Genomic DNA, 24933 nt, shown 5'->3' with positions numbered 1-24933 from the left:
ACCCCCGTTTCCTTGTGTAGTAGTATACAAGTTCGTGTGTAGAAACAGTCATCGTGTTTTAAACTGTAAGCAAGCTTCCTTTCTCATAGAACAACGTTTACACTTAAATATTGCAATCACTACTCTAATTTGGTTAACAATGCTAGAGTCTGACAATTCCAAGAGACTCTTTGTAGGCTCAAAACACCTTTCTATGAAAAAAGTGTTTTGTAACAACAAAAAGTTTCTCTTTCCACTAAGGCTATTAAAGCTGTAGTATACCCATTTCTACCAAATAAGCACATCACTATCACACTAAGAGTTTGAGTTGCAAAGCCCTTTGAGAGAATGAATAGCACTGGTTTGCAAACTGCTATCCGAGTTATTTTAGGTTTGGTGTTATCTTCTTTGAAACCCTCAGATAGGGAGAAGGTGGAGATGGTGGAATTTTAGTGAAGGCTTTGCCTGGCTTGGATGTTTCATCACGCTCAGCACAGGACAGTCTACTTCTAGCGTGGTCCCTTCTGAGATACAAAACACTGCAGCTTTAACAGCCATGCCTAGATTCCAACCATATCTCCCTTTGTATCATAAATTATCCAAAAAGAAGCCACTTCTAAATAATAAATTAAATATTACTTATAAAAAGTACCCCTCATACCCACCCACCCTTCCCCCAAACAAGCTGACAATTCACAAAGTTCAGAATCGTCAGGTTTACCCTACAATAATAAAAAACACACTTTTCCTCCTCTCCAACATTCCTTTCTTGCATCTGAAAATACACATCGAACACACAGTGAGATCCCTTGGCCCATGCCTCTGTGTTTGTTATTTCTTGCAGTTTTGCTGTTGCTCTCCTATCAACCAAAAAAAAAAAAATAAAAAAAAAATAAAAATCATAAGATGGTAAAGCACAAAGCTGAGAGCAAGAGAAAAACACCCTTCAGAGTGGTGCCGTGTTGCTGAAAGTCTTCCCAGTGAAGAGTTATCCAATGGCAGAAGAGGTGGATCAGATCAAAAGTTACGTTCATTTGCTGATATGGGCATGGCATTGTCTCCTATCTAATCTCATTGACAAGAAATATAGCATTTCCTTTTACAAATCAAATCTTTTTGGAAGCAGTTATTTGACTAACAAGGTAGACTGGGGCATGGGGACACATGTGTTCTGTGTGATGGGGTATCACACAAAACACCTATCTGTGATTTTTTTTCCTCAAGTATCCAAATGACTTTTAAAATACTAAAGGACAAAACTTGTCTGAGTAATATTTAAATGACTTCTTGAAAATCACTAGATGCATACAGATTATGAAGAGAATGATGCTTTGAGTTGGAGTTTGGAAAAGGACACTTGTATTTGAGCGTGTGGTGGTTTCTGGGGATTTACAGTGCCTTGGGCTCTTATACCTGGGAGATATACCCAGGTATATGAGGCCATGATACTAAATTTTAGCCTTGTAGATAGCCTGTGGTTGCATGAAGGGAACTAGATAAGAAAGGGAGAATATACAGATTCTATATTATTGTTCTACATCTTTTTGAAGTTCACATTGTTTTTATTTCTTTAAATTTGCCCGAGATTTGGGAGTTTTCCATCTTCCTTTGCCTTGCTGACTCGAAATAAGCATTTCCAAAGCCTCCAAAACCCAGAGCTTGGGTTAAGACTTTGTGTAAAATGATAGGAAGCCTCCTAAGAAATATCTTTTTGTCTAACTCACAGGGCATTCACCATGTTGGAGACAGTGCTCCATTTGTAGGTGACTTTAAGATGTTTATTTAAACAAAGTTAGGAAAGGGCTCCGAAGAAGAGGGAAGTTTCAACAGTCATTTCCGAGAACAAACTCCAAGGGTATCTTGGAAAGACCTATGCTTTCCAAGATAAATATATAAGACATTTATAAGAATAAATGTCACCTATGACGAGCATGAAGCACATGCCTCATTTTTAGCAATCTTTATTTTGAAGAAACCCAAAGTACTATTACATCCAATCTCTAAAAGAAAGCCCTAAATAAGTCTGATTCTTATATCATTGGTTTGACTTTTTTTATTTCTGAATTGTTGAACTGAGTACGTATTTAATAATAGCCAAATGTAAAGCTGCATTATTTAAATATTCTAGAAGATTATGGCTCTATTATATGGAGGCAGCTATAAGCACTAAGAAATAAACTTTTGACTAGAGCATTATACAAATGTTTTGAATATATTCCGAGCCCTCTTTATTTTTGTCAGTTTAAACAAATGCAGAAACTTCTGGAGGAATGAAAATTACTCTCTTATTGAAATGAAATGAAAAAAAAAATAGCAAAGTTCTTAAAAGCCCGCTCTTGCTTTGCATTTCAGCACAGTGTATAAAATCCTGAGTCCTCCTGCCAAGTTTGGTGTTTTTTCCCATTCCCAGAGAAAGGATTCCTGGTGGCAGAGATGCTGGCTGCCTATTCGGCTTTGCCCTGTGGGACTCAAAGAGATTTATAAGTTTAAAGGGTGCTGTACGGAATGAGCTAGACACAGAAGCTAGAGTAAGTCAAGCTGCCTCACACCAGTCACAGACCCAGGAATTCACTTGTCACCTGGAATGCTGGGTAATTTTACCTTGTACATGTGAATCACTAGAAAGATTATGAGAACAAGAGCTCTGCAGAAGTCGTGTTGAACTAACTGTATGTTAAAAACACTGACTTAATGTAATTAGTCTCATGGTTCCACTGTATATTCAAGGCATGACGATATAACATATGAGAATTGCCAGCTGCTAAAAGAAACTATTATATTTGTTTACTGAAAATTTCAAGGAGTGTGAAAGAAATATAGCTGATTGAAAATGGATAGCATACTTTCAACAACCTTTAAAGACTACATTTCCTGACATCACCAATAGGCCAAAAAACTCCCGAGTTTTGTAAAAATTCTGGTTGTCTTGACTCTTTAACTAGAATTTACAGAATAGCTTTCATTATAACTCATTCCCTGAAATTTGAAATTTGAGGTTTGTAGCACACGCCAACCAGAAACTTGAGTTGACTCTCATGGATATCAAATGTCTCTGAAAAGTGGTTCTTCTTCCTTTTTTTTTTTTTTTTTCCAATACTAGACAGGGGCATATATTCTGAGAGTTTAATAAACATTTTCCAGTTTGAAGCAGTGGATTATTTTTAAAGTATTCATTGCTATGTTAAGAAATGCTTTATTTCAGGTCAGTCCATAGTTGTCTACCTCAGTGCCCAAATATCCAACCAAAGCATTCTGTCCCATTGAATAACATCACATAGTTCTTTGAAAGTACTTCCAGAAAAAAAAAATCTGAGTACATCGAACAAGCACTCTTGTTGAAGGAAACATTTTGCAAATGGACCAGTCTTTCTAATGAACCATTTGAACAAGCCCTCTCTTTGACATCAGATTTCCTTCCCGACATAAAACTGTAAAAAAATAATCTGAATTATTATTTCTGTTACAGTGCCATTTTGCTCAAAATATTTCATTCAGGGATTCATATATAATTACCCACCTAATAAAAGGAGCTATTAGGTTGTAAAGATTCTATCCTTGCCATGCTCTTTTAAAATTATGACCTACTCAAGCTTGAAATCAAAGGCAGAGCTGAAAGAAATAATTCAGCTGAAACTCTCATCGCGTTTTCAAGTCACCTAACTGATAAATATGCAAACTAGTTCCCTTTTGGCGACTCAGCTGCATAAATAGGGATTAACTCCAAATACAGCTGAAAATTCGTGGACTAAAAGGGAATGCACAGAATGTTCTTATATTCAGCTAGTTTCAAGCTGTAGATACATGGCAATAGAAGTTTAAAATTCTAGTCCACAGTTTAAGATGCTGCTTTGAAAAATACCTACAGGAGTTATGATGTGTAGATGTGAAGTGACGTCCATTCCTCTCTCCTCCCTGACTCTGTCTTAGGCATGGGATGGAAGGTTGCCTTGCCAACAGAACCTGTGTTCAACATCTGTCAATGTCTGGCACAGCTCAATGAAGATATTATTGGTGGAAGTGAAATCAACTCATGAAAAGGTGCTCTGGGATATGGTTATTCATGCTCCTTTTCTTTCTTTTGAGCTTGCTCTCAGGAAGTCTACTATCTCCACAGAGGGATCTTGGGGACACAGGATATATGACACATGGAGTTGGCCATTTTACTTAAGGCTACTTGCCCAGGAGAAGTAGGGGAATGGTTGGGGATGGAGGATGGTGGAGTTTCTCTGGCCAAACTCCTAAAGAAGAAGCCTTAGTGAAACTCAGACAGGCCATCACAGTGTGGAATGGCATAGAAGCCACTGAAATCGAAAAATGTCCTACGACAAGCTCAAGTACACAATCACCATGTGTCTGAGAAGATTGCATATTGTATTCTCCTTCTAGAAAGGTGTTGTTGCTGGCAGGATGCCAACAGTTGAGGATTTTTTTAAGTTTCTACACGCTAGACATAAACGTTAATCAAGGATGGATTAACAAATACTTGCTAAAATTGGGGAAAAGTTTATACCCACTCACTAACATCTGCCACTTGTGTGGGATGGAATGATTGAGCTATACACAAGCATTCACTGCCTTTTGATTATTTACTTATTTACTTTTTACGCTGTCAGGAAAACATCCAATCCTTTGGTGATATGGAGTGGAAGAGTTACCATGGATGCTGTGTAGTTGAAAAAAAAATAATGAGTTTGTATTGATTTGCAATGGCATGGTACAGGCTGAAATAATGCACTTGTGAGACTAGACCTACATAGAAAATGAAAGGTCTCACTGAAAGAAAATGTAGGCATTCATTATGACACCATGGTCACTGCAGTGACAAAGACCCAGAACTATGCTAGCAGCTTCAGTCTTGACTTTGCAGTGAAGATGCATCTTCGGGACCTCATGATCACCGTTGTATAATTCCTCATGTCCATTTAGGATGGGATGCTGATTTCTTCTGAAGTGCTTCAGTTGTTCCTTAACTGAATGGTCCGGATGGTTGACCTGTACACTGGTTAGAGTTTTTGGACACAGGTGTGCTGTTTATGGATAATTGGTATGCTGTAAAGTTCCCAGAAGATCTTAACATTTTGGCAATGCGTGTCAAAATGCAGAGCCTGTGATGGCGTTGAGTTGCTTCATTAGCCCTTCCAAACTTGCCATTTGTTCACTCAAGTCATCCTGTTCATATACCTGGAGAGAGAATGAAAACAGAGTCAGGATGAGGTCTTGGTAGGCTTCCTCCATGAAGGATCCACTTAGTATCTGGCAGTAAGTTGGGTCACTTATGATTCTTGAGTTTGACATAGGGACCAATAGGTAGAGTAGCTCTCAGAATATTTTAACTGAATGAACAAGTAATAGAAAATGAGCTACCAGTAAACTATTGAATACTGCTTCCCTGTATTCTATACCTTTAATAGGGGAAAAAAATCTTCACTGTTAAAAATATACTATTTTAAGTCATATTCTTCTAATGGCTAGCTTTGAAGTAATGAACAAGTTAAGAAATTTCTCTGATATTTAGTTTTACTTGTTTGTGAAATGGTAATGATCCCTATTTTATAGTTTTTTCTAAGCATCCTGTGACATGCTTCCTGTATGTTACAATGTCTGACCTGTGATTCATATTAATACAGTAGTTCCTTTTCATTTTGACAAGCTGTCTATAAATAGGTATCTAAAGAGTATTTAAAGATCAACATCATCAGTATTTTTTAATAACATGACAAAGAATTTAAGTTTTGCATGGAAACTTGATGATCTCTTGACTGATAAGAAATGTGTAGATTATAACTTTAGCTTGTGAGTGGAAACAAAGTTTGTGTCCAAAGCCAGAGTGTTTGGCATAGGTGTGAAGGAATGCTTGCAGTGTGATATAAATTCTGTGTAAACTAAGAGGCTTACTTGCACAACTCTTACTGAATGGATCACATTTTGTTTACTGTCAGTCCCTTGCTTGATCTTATTTGTGAGTTCCAGGATTTCTAATTATTCTACTTATGTAATATATTCATTTGCTGGTTTTAGAAGTTTTAATTTAATAAAGAAATGATTTAAACATTTATATGCTTGCTGTTTTTTGTTAGTCTTTTATTTGTCAAATGGGAATATGTCCAATACTTCAGTGCTGTATGGTGGTAAATAATCAATAAGTAATAATTATCTCCCTTTCCCCTTTCTTAAATATAGTTTGTTTTAATAAATATTGGCATGAATGAAATTCTGGATTATTTTCAACCATCCCTTTTAATTAGTTATATGATTGAAACAATGTTCCAAATCATGATTTGGACTCTATATAGCCAATATGCATTACTTAATATCATGGTCAGAGAGCCCTCAATCCTGCTAAGTCAATGTCCATCATACCAAGAGACCTTCAGAAGAATTTGTTCTACAGGATCCTCAGAAAACTTGTCATCCACAGAAGAATATACAAGATACATGGTCACATGTCACCAAGTCATGAGCGTTTTTTAGAGTTATGAACATGTTAATGAGTCATTTGGTCATATACCACTCAGACCTGACCAAAAATTAAAAGTAACCCATTGCCTCAACACACTGTCTTGTATAAAGTAAGTGAAATTGGGAAATGATTATTTGGTCAGTCACTTTTGTCTAACCATCATTTCATGATTCCTTTTTTTTTTCCTTCTCTTTTTTTCCTCCTTTTTCTTTTTAAGGAAGTGTCTCACTATGTACTCCAGAATGGCTTTGAACTCTCAATGTGGGCTAAGTTGGCCTCAAACTCAGAGCTTTATCAGCTTCTGCCTTTGGCGCTACCATACTTACTGGTCCTTAGTCAACCATTTTCAGGTTTGATGTTTTGTTGGTCTGAGTTGTTTATCTGAATGCAGCTATTAAATTCCTGAAAAACCATTAGTCTAAAATCAAATGTATTTCATATATGAGACACATACCTACTTCTGAATGCATAATTGGAAAACAGAAGAAAAATATCTTATTGACATTTGCTTTATATTTACCAGATGTCAATATTTTGGAAAAATTGGATTAAACATAAGACAGAATTAAATTAAATTTTATTAATTTTTATGCTTTTAATATGGCACCTAGAATATTTAAAATTTATACAGGGGGTCACATTATTACTATATAGGAAGCTGTTGATCTACATGTGTCCAGTTTCTGCTTTTTTTTTCATGCACATTTCTTACTGCTTTTAATGCTCTGTACCTTGCTTTGGCTATTCAACCAGTGTAAATCAGGCCATTTGACATTAGAATCAGAACTTCTCAGATAAGAAGCACTTTGTAAATTTAGTATCTTAACCTAATTTTAGGTCAACCTTCAGTGTAAATCAGGCCATTTGACATTAGAATCAGAACTTCTCAGATAAGAAGCACTTTGTAAATTTAGTATCTTAACCTAATTTTAGATATGGCCACAAATCATGTGACTAGACACATATTGAAATAAATAGTTGTATTCTGACAAGAGAGCAGTAAGTGTCTTGAAATTTTAATCTTGTACAAGGTGTGTTTAAGCATGTAATGTCCTTCTGCTGAATATTTAGAAAAAGATACACATTACCTATTTCCTTGGTTTTTATGTTGTTATATTACTTGGTACTTATATTATGTTGTTATAATACTTGGTATTTATGTTGTTATCATGGTTCCAAATGTTTGGTTATGTTTAAATTTTTAAGAAGTCATGAAAAATGTATATTTGTTATTTAAACAAAATAATCTTTTCTTTTTGACAATCAAATTTCTGATGGAAATAATTTTAGCCAAGAAAATCGATAGTTTCATAGACTTATCAAGGACTGAATATAGCTGCTGCTTTTAGCCTTGGTTATTACTAAAATTTTATCATTGTAACATTTGGAAACTTGGTGTAGTTATTAGTGCATGAGATTACAGAAATTAGTAGATAGCAGCAAATTTTATTCCACAATCCATGCTTGAAAAAAAACCCACCAAGTTAATAAGATAGAAATATAACCTTTTTTTTTCATGTTTTTCTCTTTGCATTTCTTGATAGTCAAGATATCTGATATGTTAATTCTAAAAATGATAGGAAATGTTTCCTCTTGAACATTACTCAGAAGGACAGCAACATTCCAATTCTCTGCCTGTAGGTTGCCTCATTTCAGTATGTCATAGTACACTTTTAATTGCAAAGGTTTTTTCTTTTTCCCCTTAGAACAGAAAAATCTCCCTTCCTTTACTAATAAACCTTTCTTCTTATTTTCATTTTTTTTTTGGTTTTTGTTTTTTGTTTGTTTGTTTGTTTTTTGTTGTTGTTTTTTGAGACAGGGTTTCTCTGTGTAGCCCTGGCTGTCCTGGAACTCACTCTGTAGACCAGGCTGGCCTCGAACTCAGAAATCCGCCTGCCTCTGCCTCCCAAGTGCTGGGATTAAAGGCGGCTTTCTTATTTTCATAATGTACTTTTAGTTAGCTTACACACCAGTGTTAATTCCAAATGCTTGTTCATATAAGATTAGTTTTGTCTAACCGTCGCCTTACCTTCTCCACTCTTCAGTCCTCTGGCCCCCATTACCTGCATAACACCTGAAACACTGCCCTCTTCATATGACTGTGTTATACAGGCCTCTTGATTGTCTATCTTGGGTTGGAATACTGGAGGTTTTCAGATGTTTCCAGGCAGCTTTGTTTGGATTAGAGCTTTCTCTACCTCTTCACTTCTTTGCCCCACTCCCTTTAAGCTTGAATAATTCTCTTCCTAATATCCCTCATCTCTGCAATTTTTCTTTTCTCAAACACCCTTTTCATTTCTTCATTTTGTATCTTCTTCTGAAATGTCTGTGTATGTGTGTGTGCATGCACACATACACATGTGTGTACATGTGCACATGGTATTTTATGATTTTAGAAGCAATGATGACTTCAAAAAAATCTCTTAGAATATAGCTTTCAGTCAAATATTAGTTAAATAATGAACACATAGTTTTATCTACAAGATTTCAAGATATTTCATAGTAATCACAGGGTGTGTGTGTGCATGTATGCACACACATTTATGGATACACACACATATATAGGTATATATGATTATATAAATTCATAGATTAGTTAAAATTTTTTATATAAGGTTGCCTTTAAGTATAAATATATCTTTAATTTAAACTCTAGGTATATGTACTTTTTTTCTCTTCACAGTCAAGCATAAGCAAGGTGTAAGAACAATGTCCCCATATACTGATGAGTGCTGACTGCCTTAGATCCTATTGAACAGTGTAATTGTGATCAAAGCTTCTTACACTGGCTGGATCCTCTGTTGGCTTGTGACTCTCCTCAGATACTTCAGGGGCTGTTGGCACAGACACAGGAAGCAAAGGGGACCTTGCCTTTCCGGCCAGCCCAAGGGAGGCTGTTTTAACATGAGTCTTGGGAAGGGTGGGTCCTGGAATAGAAAACACAGGGTGATGAAAGAAATGCATAAAACATTCAAAGAACAATCTCTGCTGTGTAGACTAAATGCAGCAGGCTGCCCTTGACTTTAGCACGTCACTCATTCTATCTGTGGCAATTGATTCTGACACTCAGAATGCAGCCATTTTATTTCTCCTGAATCGAAGACAGATTGTGAGAAGGCCTTGCTGAATGAAGCTCCATGAGTCATAACTAACTTCAAGTGGACTCCAAATCAGGCAGGGAGCTCCTTACTTCTCCTCACAACCTACAGAGTATCACATGAGCTCATTGTCCACGAAGCCTCTGGTTCAGGCTGCAAAGGCCTGTACAATAACTCATAAGTAAGTTCTAAATTGTATACGAGACAAAGACACGTGAGCCTATAAGAAATACTTGCTTGCTCTTTAAGGAAATATTAGATACTTCAGTAAAAATTCATGCGTGGATAAACTGCAAGTATTTTATTATTATCTTTTGAACAAAACTGAATCAATTTTGTCCTGATTAGAATAAACTAATTGTAATATTCATCAAAAACATGCAAAAATATGAAATCTGTTGAATGACATTTTTTTATGTACTACAAAAAGAATTAATTGTTTTTACCTACATTAATTGTTTTGGAATATACTTTAAAAACTCTGCTTATCATAGAGCAATATTTCTGCTTCATTTTGGTTAACTTGCGATAAATATTTATAAGGATTTATTGTATTGGCCAGCACATCTCACAGGACTAGAGAGTCATGTCTACTGAGCATTGAAACCAAGAGCTCTAACACAAAAGTATTATAGAGTGTCAGGGAAGCTACACCCGTGAAGTTTTGCCAACATGGCTGCCGGTCAACATAATCCCTGAACAAGGACAACAGCAACAGCCATGCTAATGTGGAAGAGACCAAGCTCATGAGACCTCCGCCTCACATGAAGAACTACAGGCAACTAAACAATGCTGAGAGTAGGAGGAATGTCCTCTCGCTCCTCATGGGGGCGGGGGAGGAAGAGCACACCAAATGTTTATCCAATAGTAAATAGTTATCCTTGAAAATATATACATATAAACTACATGATACAGACTAAGCAGGTTACATTTATACATTTAGGACACATGTCAACAAGCATGTGTCAACACATATGTGCACAAATGCACACACTCACACACAAACACATAAACACATATATATCCATCAAAGGGGGTACATGGGAAGGGTTGGAGGGAGGAAGGAGAAAGGAGAAAATGATGTATTTATAATTTCAAAAACTAAAAAGAAAACCTATACAAAAATTTTCAAAAGAAGGAATAAAAATTTGCCTCCACTATATTCTATCAAAAGTAATTACACTTTGGTTCTTCATCTACTGCTCTTAGTGGGGTACTATAGTCTTTGAATCAGACTCCTACTTCAATAAACATACCTGCACTAATGCACTAAGAGTATTAAAGCATCGGTGGTTAGAAAAAAACGATTATTTGTTTATATGAAACAATGTAAACAGTCTAAAAAGTCAAAAATCTTCTAAATTTTAATATGAATCTATTTTTCCTCTGTCATGACCTAAACAAACATACAATTCTTTCTCAATATCTTTTTGATTACCAGTCACCAGGGATCAAAATGTGTAATGAGACACAGATATCCTGCACACTCAGCTATCCCTAGTTATGCAATCTCTTGATTTTCTGACCCTTTCCTGGTTTGTTAATCTGGAAAATGGTAACTATAATAGTGAGTTGTAAGGATTAACTGAGATTACAGATTGAAATTTGTTGATGTCTGGGGAGATTGCTCAGTCTATAATGAACTTACATTTGAATCATGAAATCCTGAGTCTGAGCCCAGGAACACATGTAAAACGTATGGTAGATTTAGCATGCACTTGCAGTTTCAGTGTTGGTGAGGCAGAGTCAGTGTGTGGCCCCCTGTCCAGTTAGCCTAGCTTACTCAGTAAGCAAGCTTCAGGCTAGTGAGAAATCTCCTTTAAAACAGAGAAGATAGACTATATCCGATTGTGAATGATATCTGACATTCTCCTCTGGCCTTCACATTCACACACACAGATACACACACACACACACACACACACACACACATATGCACACACAAATCCTATAAAGGCTGAGTTATTGATTTTCCCTTAGTAAAATAATCCTAAATATCATTTTCTGAGTTTTCATGTGATGTTGTAAAGACTGGAGAAAATCAAGTAACCTCAAACTTCTACATTTAGGCAAACGATTCTCCCAAATATGATTGCCCTGGATAAATGAAAGTTTCTTGACTCATAAATTGTTTTATTCTTTCCAGACAAGTGTTTTCAGAAAACCATGCAAATGGATCTTAATGGAGTTCAATACCTATATTTAGCTTGAGGATTGAATGTTTTCCCTTGTGTATGATGTAAGTGAGTTGTTAGTTCAATGAATGAACTTCAGCATTGACTCCACCTATTGCTGTTACAATGTTTCTTAAATATAAGCATAAAGTTGTCATAATCTTCATAACATATTTCTTCTGTTATAGCCTATCATATAAAGATACATAATCTTAAATGTGGACATCCTATAAAAATATACAATTTGAGGGCTGATGAAATGTCTTAGCAAGAAAAATTGCCTTCTGTGAAAGCCTGATTACTTGAGTTACATCCCCAGAAACTATGATATGTGTGAGTGTGTGTACACATGTGCATATGTGCACATGTGCATACATGTGTATGTGTCTATTAGTGAATCAACTTCAGAAAATTGTCTCTGGCCTCCACAATCATGCTCTTATGGCAGGTGTGCCTGCACTGTTATATACATACCACACACTCACACAACAACAACAACAAAAGTTGCAACTTGAATTAGTCCTTAATAAGAAGAGGTAAGTTGCTGGGATAAAACAAATCCACTATTCAAAAATTTAAATAGTAGACATAGTCATTTTGGATTTATCATCTATAATTAAGTTTTACTACCATTATTCTCCAATCAAATGATAGTCAAATTTCCATTTTTCAGAGTTTGTAGTGTTAGCTTGTCTTCATAAGATATGAACAAAGCATAGGCAAATTGCATTTATCTTTTTTACTCTTTAGCCTGTGACTACATGCTAATAATGATATTCTTAGCATGATCTTATTTATAAATGGAGCCATTAAGAGCCTGTTATCTAAATTGTCAATTGGATTTTCATGTGATACTCACATCTAATTTGTATCAATATTTTACATTATTTGGCTGGAGACATCCGTTATGGTTTGATTAGCTGCCTAGTAAACACGGGGCTTTTGGTTCAATTCATAGCCCTGATATAAATAGACAGATTTATAAAATATGGATACTAATAAAAATATTTAAATGGAGATACACACTTGACAAAAGAGTTTTTATTGTTAAAACTTCACAAAATAACCATGGTATGGTAGTATGCATTACTCTCATCCAAGCAAGTTGAAGACTGAAGTAAGAGAGATTTGTATGTTCAAAGCTAACCTGGCTATATAGCATGGGCCTGTCTCAAGCAACATGTACCCTACTCTGTCTTTCCAGGTTCATACACAGAAGACCTAAGGACTCTGCTATCCAAACATAAAACAGACAAACAAAAAGCAGAACAAATAAAAAGCCAAGTCAAATTAATAGTTCAAAACCAGACTACTGTTGAAGTTGAGAATGAATGCATCTGTTGAATTCCTGCTTTGAGCTACATTCTCTGAGCTGTAGTCATTTATTCTCCTAAAAATGTTTCCAGGGTCTGGGTAAATTCCGGTTTAGCTTTTATTCCTACAAAAGCAGTACCTTCACCATTAGGGCACTTTTTATGTCTTGATACCTTGGTACAGCTCATGCGTCCTGATGACTCTGCTTTCTTTCTATGTACTTAGTTGTACCTATTTGTCTGTCTGTCATCCAGGCTTCTGAGATGGTAAGAACATGAGATTTACTCCTATTTTTTTTAAGGTTTTCCAGGTGATTTAAGGAAAATTTAAATCTGTGAACTTTACTAGACACATAGAGTATACCCAGAACACACTGGATATCAATTCTCTTTAATGTAGGTATTTGTAAAGAAAATGTAAATCTGTCCATCAGAGAAATGGAAGGGTTTAGCTTATCACAGAGGAAATTGTAGCAGTGCCAGATTTTTTTTGCAAGAAGAAACATACATAATAAATAGTCTTTTAGAATTTAGCAGATCATCATTCTTATCATCCTTAATATTTATCTTAGTACATTTTTGGAAACTTTGTATGTGGAAAAAATGTGATGCTTAGGAATGGCTTACCATTATTGCTATAGAGACACTCTTAGATACATTTTCTATCTAACACATGGCCAGATGCTTGATGTATTAAATACCATTTGCCATATTAATATATTATACTAAAACACAGGTGTGCCTAGAGACTACTTTATTTATACTCATTAAAAAAGAACGATCATTATGATAAGTGTTTTTCTCTAGTGATAAGGTGACAATTATTCATTCTTTCAGAATGCATAACTCTTATGTAATAACAATACAAAGTGAGCTTTACACAAGGGATCTAAGAAAACTTGGATCCAGACCACAGGGAGTGTGTAACTCTCAACAGACTTCCTTTTCTGAAAAACTACCACAGTTTCACAAATGTTCAGAACTCTGGGACATCTTAGGGCCTGAATTCCATCTGACCTTCTCTTTAGTTTTGCTAAAAGGAACCCGAGGTCCTTAGAAACCAAGACACAGGGATAGAACTAATCTTCACAAAATTCATATAAGCAAAGAATTCAAGCACTTTCCCAGCTTATTGACAAACTTTGACAGATGCTATCAGTGGCTTTGCATGCTTTTTCTTTCCATATAATAAGGAAAAATTAAAGATATATATCTTTATGGACAATTTCCCAGGAGGTATTTACTAACAACCAATTATACAATATTGACATCAAAACTACTTTTAAGTAAAAGGCAAACAATTCATATGGTCTGAAGAGAAACCAGAGATTACAGCACTCGAGAGAGCCAGAGCCAGCCCTTCAACTCGCCTAGGAAGCATGGTAGAACTGGCCCTGGTGGAGGGCACTCAAGCAAGCTGTCCTCAAGTGCATGAGCACAGGAGGCCATCCAGGGAAACACAGTGGAGCTGATCCGGATGGTGAAGTCATGGGTGAGCCAGCTCCAAGGATGTGAGAGCAGAAGAGCTGCCCCTGTTTCCTGCCAATTTTGGCATCTTGTGGCCTAGTCAAAGCAGTGCTAGAGAATTCTTCCCTGGAGGCTAGGGTATGGGAGAGCAGGCAGGAAAAATAGCTCATTTATCACCTAGGTAGAGATCCATGGCCTTGAGTTGGCCAACCCCAAAATCTACATCATCTGTGAACTCTGAAAGGGCTCATCCCACTGTGATCTCCACAACACAGAGCAACAACAGGAAAACCAAGAGTCCTGGTGGAGGATCCAATGATGGTGTGACAGAAGCCACAAACTTTAAACCAGGCCAATGACTCATTGTAATGAACATTTGTCCATAAAGATGAGCTGACTGTGAGGCATACTTCGACAGACTACAGATTCCATGATGAGATGATTTCTATACTTTTTCCTACTTTGTTTATTTATTTATTGTTTGTTTGTTTGTGTATGTATTTAATTTTGTTTTCTATTGGGAAGGAGACTGCCAGTGTGGAGAGATGATATGAGGAAGTGGGGGTGATAAATGTGACTGGGGTGTATGATGAGAAACACACAAAGAATTAAACAAAATCAACAGGCAAACAAAAAAAAACCTACTCTTTAGCAGCAGGAGATATTGAAAATCAGAGATTCCTATGAAAGCTTCTGTTCTGGGAAGCTGACCCCATTCTCCTGAGTGTGTGCTAACTCCGTGCCTGTGCTCTGTTTCTATGTGTATGGCTTAAAATTTGCTGCTTTGAACTTCAGCTATTTTAAGGCGGACACTAGAAGTCTGAGTTCCTAAAAGCTCACCAAGCTTTACTTTATCCTTTTCGAAAGTATTTGAAGTTCACTGAGCAATTACTTTTTGATTTGATTGTCTAGTTTGCATCCCTAGTCATCTATGGGGCTGCAAGTCATAACTGATTCTTTACTGTGTATCTTACGAGTTACTCATGGCCTTCCCCAAGGGCAACATTCTGAATCCATCTTCCACCGCATAGAAACCAAACATATATCTTTATATAAAATAACTAGTCTTGTGCCATGTACCATTTTGAAGTGAAACGGGAGTGCAATCCTTTGGCATTCACGTTCGTGAGTGGAGCCTGGGGAGTTTGCCTAAACTAAAGACATTTCACAGAGAGCCGTTCTGCTGCTCCTTACCTTCTGATGTACTGCTGCTGTTTAACTGAAGCTCATTCTTCTATGTTACAATGTCTAGGATTTCATCTGTAGAGAAGGCTTTGGTATATGCCTTGTAAACACTGCCTGGCTTTCTCTACATGTCTGTCAGGTTAGTTGTATGGAACGGTCACCAGTGGACCTTCAGAGTACTCCTGAATGGTTATTGCAGCCGTACTATTTAGTATGGAATGGCAGCCCAGGATCTTGCTTGGGTATCCTGTTCACCCTCTTTAAAACATCTCTCATTGCATAAATGATGTAATGCTAACCTCTGAGTCTTTCTGCAGATATAGAGATGCATCTAAAGGGCATCCAGGTTCATCTAGGGGGAAGAGATTAATCCTCACAAGGAGCAAGGGCCCGCCACTGCTATAATACTCTTGAGTATTATAATTCAGTAAGATGTGTGTGATTCCTGAAAATGGTATTATCAAAATCCTATAATAACCTGTCCTGTAAATGGAAACGTCCTATAGGCATTTTAAGGGCTCTTAGGATATTGGAGAATTTTCAAACCTGATCTTGCCCAAGCAATCTATCTTCTGCATAATCTAATAGAAAATAAGGTTTTTTTTTTTATGGGATTGAGGCAGAAAGCCTCAAGTAGGTTTTGAGCACGCTAAAATCCTTGTATGATAGGTTAAACAGCAATGTGCCTCACTAGTACAATGTCCCTTTCTGTTTCATCAGGGGTCCAGCAGGCTATAGCTAGAAGCTATAGCAAGAACAAACAATTCTAATAGGATTTTGGCCTCACTCAAGGAAAGGAGCAGAAGCTCCATGCACAGCACCAGAACAGTAACTCTAAGTAGTATATAAAGCATCATAACAAGTGGAATCTTTAACTCATTCTACCTCTGTAACTATAAAAATAGCTTAGCTGACAAGTGTCTAGATTGAAGACCCTCTGACTAAGCCTCTTTCCAGTGTAGCATACAATAAAAGTCTACAAAAAGGCTTACAGCAATCGTGTGAAGTCTTCAAGCCCCATCACCAATACTGTGCAGACTGTCTTAGGATCAGAGTGCTTTAAATTCACTGAGCATCCCCCAGTAATTTAAACAATAGGTATGTCAGATAAAATAGCAGAAGGGATATCATGCCTGATACAAAGATGGTACTAGTAGGTATGCTAAACAAAATTGTGAGCTATAGTAATACAAATGAACACAAATGTCATGTGGCTGGAAATAGTTTCCAATGCACTGAGTTCAGAGCAGTGTGAATGGTAATTGCTCATTAGACTTGGCCATTGATAATCTGTCTTGATAGGATGAATTTAGAAGTTTCACTTCAAAGATGGCTCAAACAAAAGGAAGTTTGGCAAAGCTGGGTTGGCCCCTGTGGAGACAACAAATGTATAAAGTAATATATATAAAATAGAGTTCAGCTTGAATTAGCACCTCTGGTAGTTTTCCATGTGGCAGACCACAGCCCATTAAGTTTCTCTGGAAGCCAGGAAACAGATGTTCTTATCAAAGTATGAGCCATTTCCTCTCAGCTATCCTTGGAAGCTTCCTACTAGATACAAGTAATGTCTGGTCATAGGCTAACCAATATAGTTTGGAGAATAATTAAGGCTATTGGCGTTTCTGTTAAATATTTATGATTTTGCATACTGACAAAAATAGCTCCCATTTCCTATTATGACATTGACAAATGGAATCCTTGATTGTACATGTAACAAATCAATTTATCCCATGAGAATATTACAGGTTAGACTTGCTAGGGACTGTGCCTGCCAGGGAGGTATACAAATATGGCCTCCCCTATGTAGATACTACATATATATCTGTACAAAATGTATAGAACACATAAGACAAACATTTCTATACAAGAGAGTAACATGGGAAGCCAGCATTAAGGATCACATTCAATAAAATGTTATGTATGATAGCCATTTCACTAACATTGATGTATAGAACTGAGATGCAAATAAGCAAGTGTGATGACATTTCTACCTACTGTACAACCCTACTGGATCTGAGTTACTTTAATGTAAAAATGTGGTGTTAGAAACTAACATGTCCTTTTCTTGAACCCCATGAGAGAAAGACCCAAAGAGGAGCCAGGATTCCTTGAGCACTCTTGGTCATGTGGCTGATTGTCAATCTTGAAAGTACATTTCTAATCTATCCTATTGCTTTGCTTTGAATAAACTGTGCGTCTAGTACAGGGTCACTAGATTTTACTGTTTTCAAACTTATATCGAAGCAGTATATCATGGTGGCAGTGGATGGCAGGAAAGTGCTTATCACATGACATACAGGATACAAAGTATGGGATAGAGACAGGAAGAAGGCAATGGGCTCAGTATACCTTGCCAGGCTATGACCTAGACTGACCTATTATTCTTTGAAGAGGTCCCACCATTCATGTGTTCCATCAGTTTCCACTAGTGCTACAGTCAAATGAGGAAGATGTTAAAACAGGCTTTTGAGGGACAGGTATCTATAATACAAAACAGTAACATTAATTATCCTGTTAGCTTAATTTCTTTGACTCTTGATTTCCTCATATCTAGCAAAGCCAAGTAATCTGTTCTTTAGATTATAACCTATAAAAATGTTATGGAAGTCTAATTCAGCTATCTTGCCTGCATTTCATTTTATTTCTGTTTTTTAATAATTTGGTGTTCTAAGAATTTACTTTACTTTTATTTCATTTGCTGGTGAATACATTTTATTTTGTTTAACTTGACTTTTAACTCCCCTGTTTTTAACTCTTCCAGGGTTCCTTCCTAAACCCACGCCCTCTCAATTAAACTTTCTATTTAATGACTTGTGTCTCCTTGAGATTTAGAAAGAATGTGACAAGCATGGGGGCAGACATATATCTGTAATCCCAGTACAGAAGTGACTAAGGCAGGAAGACTACTGACCATTCAAAGCCATTCTAGCCTACAAGCATTGACTCAGTAAATAAAATACAAAAATAAAAGCAAATTAGAAAACAATAGATAACACATTGATTAAAAATATATTCTAATATGCATTTCTCATCAACAAATAAAACTTAACTTATAAGTGATAACAATTTGCCCTTAAATTGGTTCTTTATAAAAACATACTCTTTTCTAAAATCATTAACAAGAACCTACAACGCTTGTGCACATTTTTGCTTTTTATTCTTCACACTATAAGTTAAGTAAAATAATGCAGTATTAAATTTCTATGAGTCTAAATGATCCATGGCTAATTGAAATGTTTCAATTTGCAAATGCTTCAGTTGAAGCCATAGCACAATTTTCTGTGCCTGGGGTGCATGCTGGAGAAGCAATTCAGGAGACCCTTGGTGCAACACCGGAAGCTGCTATGTTAAATAAATGCTTTTACATGGTTATACAACTAATTAAGTGAGCACCGCTTTGGTTTTAATGTTGTTTCCTCAGCAGGACCCACTAAGCAGGGAAATACAAATGATATTGGAACTTTGCTATGGGCCAGCAGTGTGCATCCAGGGAAGATGAAGAGCCTCAGCAGGCATTTACTGTTCTAAGCTTTATTTCCACAGTGTAGTTATTAAACATTTCATTTGCTCATTAGGTACATAATATATGACGGCCAGGTGCAGCCTCCTGCTAGCATCTTCTTGCAGAAGTTGCTCACAAGTACTATACTTTTTATGTTGAGAATCGCCAAACTAGACTGCAGCAGGAATGCATTGCACAGACTCTCCTGGGGTGGATCAGAGGCTGCAGTGCATCCTGGGTCTGATCTTAGCTTTAACTTTAATATTCTTCCCTATTTTTTTCTTGTAGCCATTTCTAGCTTCCATTCTTTCATTTTTTTTTTCTGAATAAGATTGAAGAACAATTGATTCTCCTTTGTCTCGCACCTATGCTAAAGTGGCACCCGAAATGGCCTCTTACTGTTTGGTTTTGATGTGAAAATTATTCTGATATGTACATATTTTAAGGTAATCAGTCTGCTCATGTCATCTGAGGATGATGAAGGTATTATAAATTCTCCTGCACATCTCACATGAGAGAAGGTTTAGTACCATGGAAGAAATGTGAACTATGTATGGGAAACGGTATATTCTCATTCTTTACTATTTTATGTTCACAAAATATTGCAAAGAGAAAGCAAGCAGCTATATCTGCTTGTAAACAAGAGGCACAAGAGTCCCTTATAAGCAGTGGCCTAGTTTCAAACATGAAGGCTTTTGCATTGGTTGCAAGGCATTTGACTGCACAACACAGCAGCATGGATTGCGTTGTAAGATTGATGAGCATTCATAGGATACCTTTACTAAGGAAAGGCTTTTTCTCTTCAAATATTCCTATTTCTCTTCCACGATAGAAGAACATAACAGGGGATGTGATGACAAGGGGTCTTGCCTCTCTACCATAAGTGAGTCACCGGGCCAGTCAGAAGAAAGGACAGGAATAAATGTGACAGACTCCTGCTCTCTGCTCTCTTTGGTCACCGGAAATGCCAACAAGGGTGTTACTCCTCACAGAGTGGTGCTCTATCACTGAAACCCTGCAGGTGCCCCCTTCTTTGCATAGTCCAACTAAATTTATTCTGTTATAATAGAGAAAACATCTAAGCATTAAAGGAATGAAAAACTCTATAGAGTAAGTAAAAGCAGTTTTTGTGAGATGGTCTTTGTTGGAAAAATGCACATCAAAGTTGTCTGCACATGCTCGTACTTCAGTTACAGCCTCTCTTCCCTTTTAGGTACTTCCCTCCATTCCCACGCCCCATCATTTTCCACTTTCTATCTACACACTAAATATGGAAAACCATAAGCGATATAGTATTCCCTAAGACAGAAAAATGATCCAGTAATACAACCAATGATGAATCAACCATAGCTCTTCAACTGCCTTGATGTATTTGAATTTTAATGATAAATGGCAGAAGCGTGAGATGAGAGACTGAAAGATTTTTCTTTTGTGCTAGTTCATCTTCCTGTTTAAGTGATGCTTTGCTTCCTCACATAGCTCTAAATAGAATAGTAATGCTTTGTTTTCCAGGTCCATCTTCCTCTGACTGAACTAATAATCCAATAAATTATTTAACTATTCTCCTGTGGTTATTTAGTTAAGCATCTAATAAAACACCTGGTAGTCTTAATGGAAACATACTTTTATGGCTAGTCTGTGGTCCCAACTTTCAGATTGGAATCTAAGTATGAAATTCACAAGGCAAATGAAGGGCTATGTAATAGTAACTGAAAAAAAAAGCCAGAACAAGTAAACAAAAAATCCAGGTCTCCAAAACAGACTGACCAATCTTACTGAAAAACATGAGTCTAAATATGACCCCAGGTATCTTCAAAACTGGAGAGCTCCTATGTATAAGAGTTGTTTATTTTTCATTTTCTAATGGATAGGATTGAACCTTGGGAAGATATTAAAGATTTGAAAGGAGCTAAGCTTGTTAAACAGTCCTAGTATAAAATGTATGTTGGGAAATAATGACAAAGCACAGATAGGAAGGAAATCCTCAAGGATGGATCAATGTACAATCTGTTTGTGTCCTTGAGATTCACCCAGTGATTCACTGATTCACTGAGAGCAGGGCTCACCCTGTACTTTGATGGATGGCTCCCCATTTATAAAATCAAAGTGGACAGAAACAACAAGGAGCTAATGAGGCTACAGAAATTTTATACCAGAAATTATCCTTGCTTCTTCATGAAAGGCTTCATAAATAACTCAAGGAAATCAGCCAAAATCTTGAGATGTGGACTCACCTGAGCTACTTTATGCCCACCCCTTCTCTGATACTTTTCTATGGTTCCCAATTAAAAGTCACAAATACACAGTTGATAAAAATAACAACAGAAACTCACAATCTTCTACTGGTCTTTTAAATTAGTCATCAGGTCTAAAGACAGATAGATGACCATTTCACAGGCCAGTCATTATTGAAAATAATATTTAAAATGGCAGCACCCAATCTGGCTTGTTCTTATGGGGCCCCATGTTCCTGAGTAGACAAGGCCTGAAACCAAGAGTGGCAGCATGCTCTCTAACCATGCTCAGGTCAGCCAGAAGCACCAATCCAGGCACCCATGAGATGCCAGCGTGGGAGATGGCTCTGCCAATCTACCACGCTGTCTCCACAAAGCTTGGCTGAACTCCAGACAATGCCCGCCATCCATGTGGTACCTGGTAGAAATGAGACTCAAAAGCTTAATTATTATCCAAAGGCCTTATATATTTGGAAATGCTCAATTATCATGATGCCACACAATTAGGGTTGTTACCCAATACCTAACCTAGATATTATCACTACTTTAGACTGCTAGAGACACACGCACATCCTCAGCCATCTTCTCCTCCCCTCCTGTTCCTCTCTTTCTTCTTCCTTGCTCCTCCTCTCCCTTCTCCTCTCACTTCTTCTCTTCCTTCTCCTCTCCCTTCTCCTCTTCCTCCTCCCACATTAGCTCCTCCCCAATTGCTCCACTGCAAACAGCAGCAGCAGGAAACCATCCTGCTATGAGCCATTACTGTCTTTAAGGGGCCTGCCTTGACTTTTTGGAGTTTATTGTTTTCTACAATATCATATTGAGATTCACCTCAGTTAGCTTAGGAAATATTCTGAGTTATTTGGTATATAAGAGACATTACTTTCTTCTACTCAAATAAATTATTTGATTTTTTCTACTCATGTTGTCTGTATTTGCAACAAGAACCAAAAAAAAAAAATCACTTAATAATATATAGCCATTCTTATTTATTTATTTTGCACTTTGGTTAGGAACGTGGTCAGTTTTATTCTTCATGAAAAATTTTTCTCTATTATCTAATTTTTGTCTATGTTCTAGTGATAAAACTTCAGAAACATCAAATTCTCAATTCATAGATAAATGGCATTGCAACTATCAATGTAATTAATATAAAATATTTTAAATGCAGAATCACACAGATATCCATACTTCAGGCGCTTACAACTTTATTAACTGTATACTTGACATAGACTGTAATTGTAATACTACATTATTTATAATAGCACGCAGTAGATAATGCTCCTGGCAAGTATTTCATGTGTAGTTTAGATAGTAACTTTTAACTTTCAAAATCCACACTACTGGGTGTACATTGGATTAATTTCTTTTCTAAAAAAATCACATGACCATGGAGACTGTTTTGTATTGTTCTCTTGACTCACAAGATCTTGTTATCTTAACATTGTGAAATAATTGATTTTAATTTGGTTTCATTGTTTAATGAAACACAATGAAGAACACAGATGCACACACATAAACATACACACGTACACACACAATGCATCATAACTATTTTTAGAACGTTATTTTCAGATTATACGGTGGTATTGGCACATTGACACAGTAATTCAATCACTTCCAATTTTATATGTATTTATATCTAATTATATGTATTATTTAAAGAACACTAAAATTCTCACAGAACCTCTATTAGTCAATAGCGTTTGGTTATGTATTTTGAAAACAAGCTCACCCTTTGAATGCCAAAAATTAATACAGAAATAGCTGGTATAAGCTTTGCTTTTATCAGCATTGAACAACTTTCTGCATTTTGTAAGTATTCACCCCAGGGGATGGTCTATACTTGCAAGTTACAATTCTCTCAGCTACTTGGCTTTTGCCTTCCCTAGACTATAGGGCTGTGTGCATATCTATGTACATATACCCACATCAGAAATATCCTTATAGGTGTACAGTCTAGTAAATATTGAGACTTTATGGGCATAGCTTCTGTTGACTTCTGTAGTCAATAGAGTCTCACAGAAAACTCCATGATCCTCTAGCTATTAGAATATTTCCACCCACTTTTCCACAGTGTTCCTGGGGAGTCCCTTCCCAGTTAATGAGAGGATGTTGGCAGGCCTAATGTTGTTCAGGTCCTATTTGGGTAAATCAGATGGTGAGGTTCTGGTGCGCAATGGCCATGCTATTTGCATAAGACTGCCTTCTACAATACTCTGTTTTATTGCCTGTCTCTCACATCCTGTCTACACCTTCTTCTATGATATCCCTTGAGTCATAAAAGGGATGATATGGATATTTCACTCATAAATAATCATGTATCTCAATAATTTTGAGCAGCTATCAGTCTTTGAAGTTACCACTGGTCACTGCAAAACAAAAGTTCATCTGATCAAAGCTGATAGTAGCACTAACCTTTGGGGATAAACATAGTAATTTACAAGGTATTTCTGTAGACACATTATGTTTGTTTAACAATACAACCATTTGTCCCGAGCCTTGTAATTTCCCCAACGATGGAGAAATCAATGGCCAAATTTATAATACCAGATATGAATCCATTCCTGAGGCACCCAGTCCAATCATAATGTTATTGCTCTAAAAGAATGACCACTAAGCATCAATGCATATCTTGCATGTCAGATAGATCATGACTGTGCAGGGTCCACAGTAGACTGTTGAAGACTTTTCCCCTTCAGCAGCTTCCATAGAATTTTTTAATACAAGGGCTGGCAGCAGGAAAGGCACTTCTAGCTCAGTTCCTGATGAATGTCCTATATCTTGTGGTCATAGCACATAGTATTTTTTGACTATAAGGTCTTAGCATGCATGAAACAACAGTGACAATTTTCTGAATTGTTTTGAGAGCCTTGGCTGCTTTCCTGGAACTGCCTCATTGGGAGGCAGTTCACCCATGACACTGTACTTTCATGTAATCAACTATGGCTTCAGGGAATAGCTTTATCTATGCACACAGGGTACCTGTATTCAAATGCCTTTTGAAATGTTTAATTTTGAATTAGCTTACCATTTATCAGATTCCCTTATGGTTCTTTCATGCATCTTTAGTTTGGTAAATAGTTTTCTAATAAGATTTTGTAAAAAATATTCCAAATTAAGGTATCTTTGCTTGAAGAAACTACTATATTTATAATGGATATTTTCTTGAAATGCTCCTGTATCTTGGTTTCTGGAAAATTATAGTAGCATTATTTTATCTCTTGGACTTCTTTTTGCTCTACCACAAAAAATGTAGATTTGTCCTAAGTCACTTTTGAAACTTAGATTTTTCCTTCAGTTTTTTTTCCTAGGAGCTGTCATGTTATTGTAGTCACTATCTGCTGAAATACTCCCTTTCTGAATATGATTCTCTGAGCTACCACTTCAGCTGTGACTGTCCTAATGAATGCTACATCTCCCCACATATAGTGGATTTTCTCCTGGACACTCATACTACCTCCTCCTGCTCAGAGTTCTTTCTCCTCACAAGGCAACCTTTCTCACGACTTCATTGTTTCTGT

At 36.7% G+C, this 24933-nt stretch overlaps 1 protein-coding gene across 2 annotated transcripts in view; it reads right to left on the bottom strand.

Annotated features, from left to right (window-relative positions):
- Positions 1-659: 659 nt before the first annotated feature.
- Positions 660-24933, bottom strand: part of Dcc (DCC netrin 1 receptor) — a 1059673-nt gene continuing 1035399 nt past the window's right edge. For both annotated transcript variants that reach the window (XM_034518676.2, XM_076912482.1), the window contains exons 28-29: positions 9224-9366; positions 660-5160 (exon numbers count right to left, since the gene is read on the bottom strand). In XM_034518676.2, coding sequence (XP_034374567.1) covers positions 5071-5160; positions 9224-9366 — 233 coding nt within the window. In that variant the 3' untranslated portion in view covers positions 660-5070. The remainder of the gene's footprint in view (positions 5161-9223; positions 9367-24933) is intronic.

This window comes from Arvicanthis niloticus, chromosome 14 (assembly GCF_011762505.2).
Source record: "Arvicanthis niloticus isolate mArvNil1 chromosome 14, mArvNil1.pat.X, whole genome shotgun sequence".
Lineage (NCBI taxonomy): Eukaryota > Metazoa > Chordata > Mammalia > Rodentia > Muridae > Arvicanthis > Arvicanthis niloticus.
Note: the sequence above shows the minus strand (reverse complement) of the source record. Positions and strands in the feature narration are given on the sequence as shown.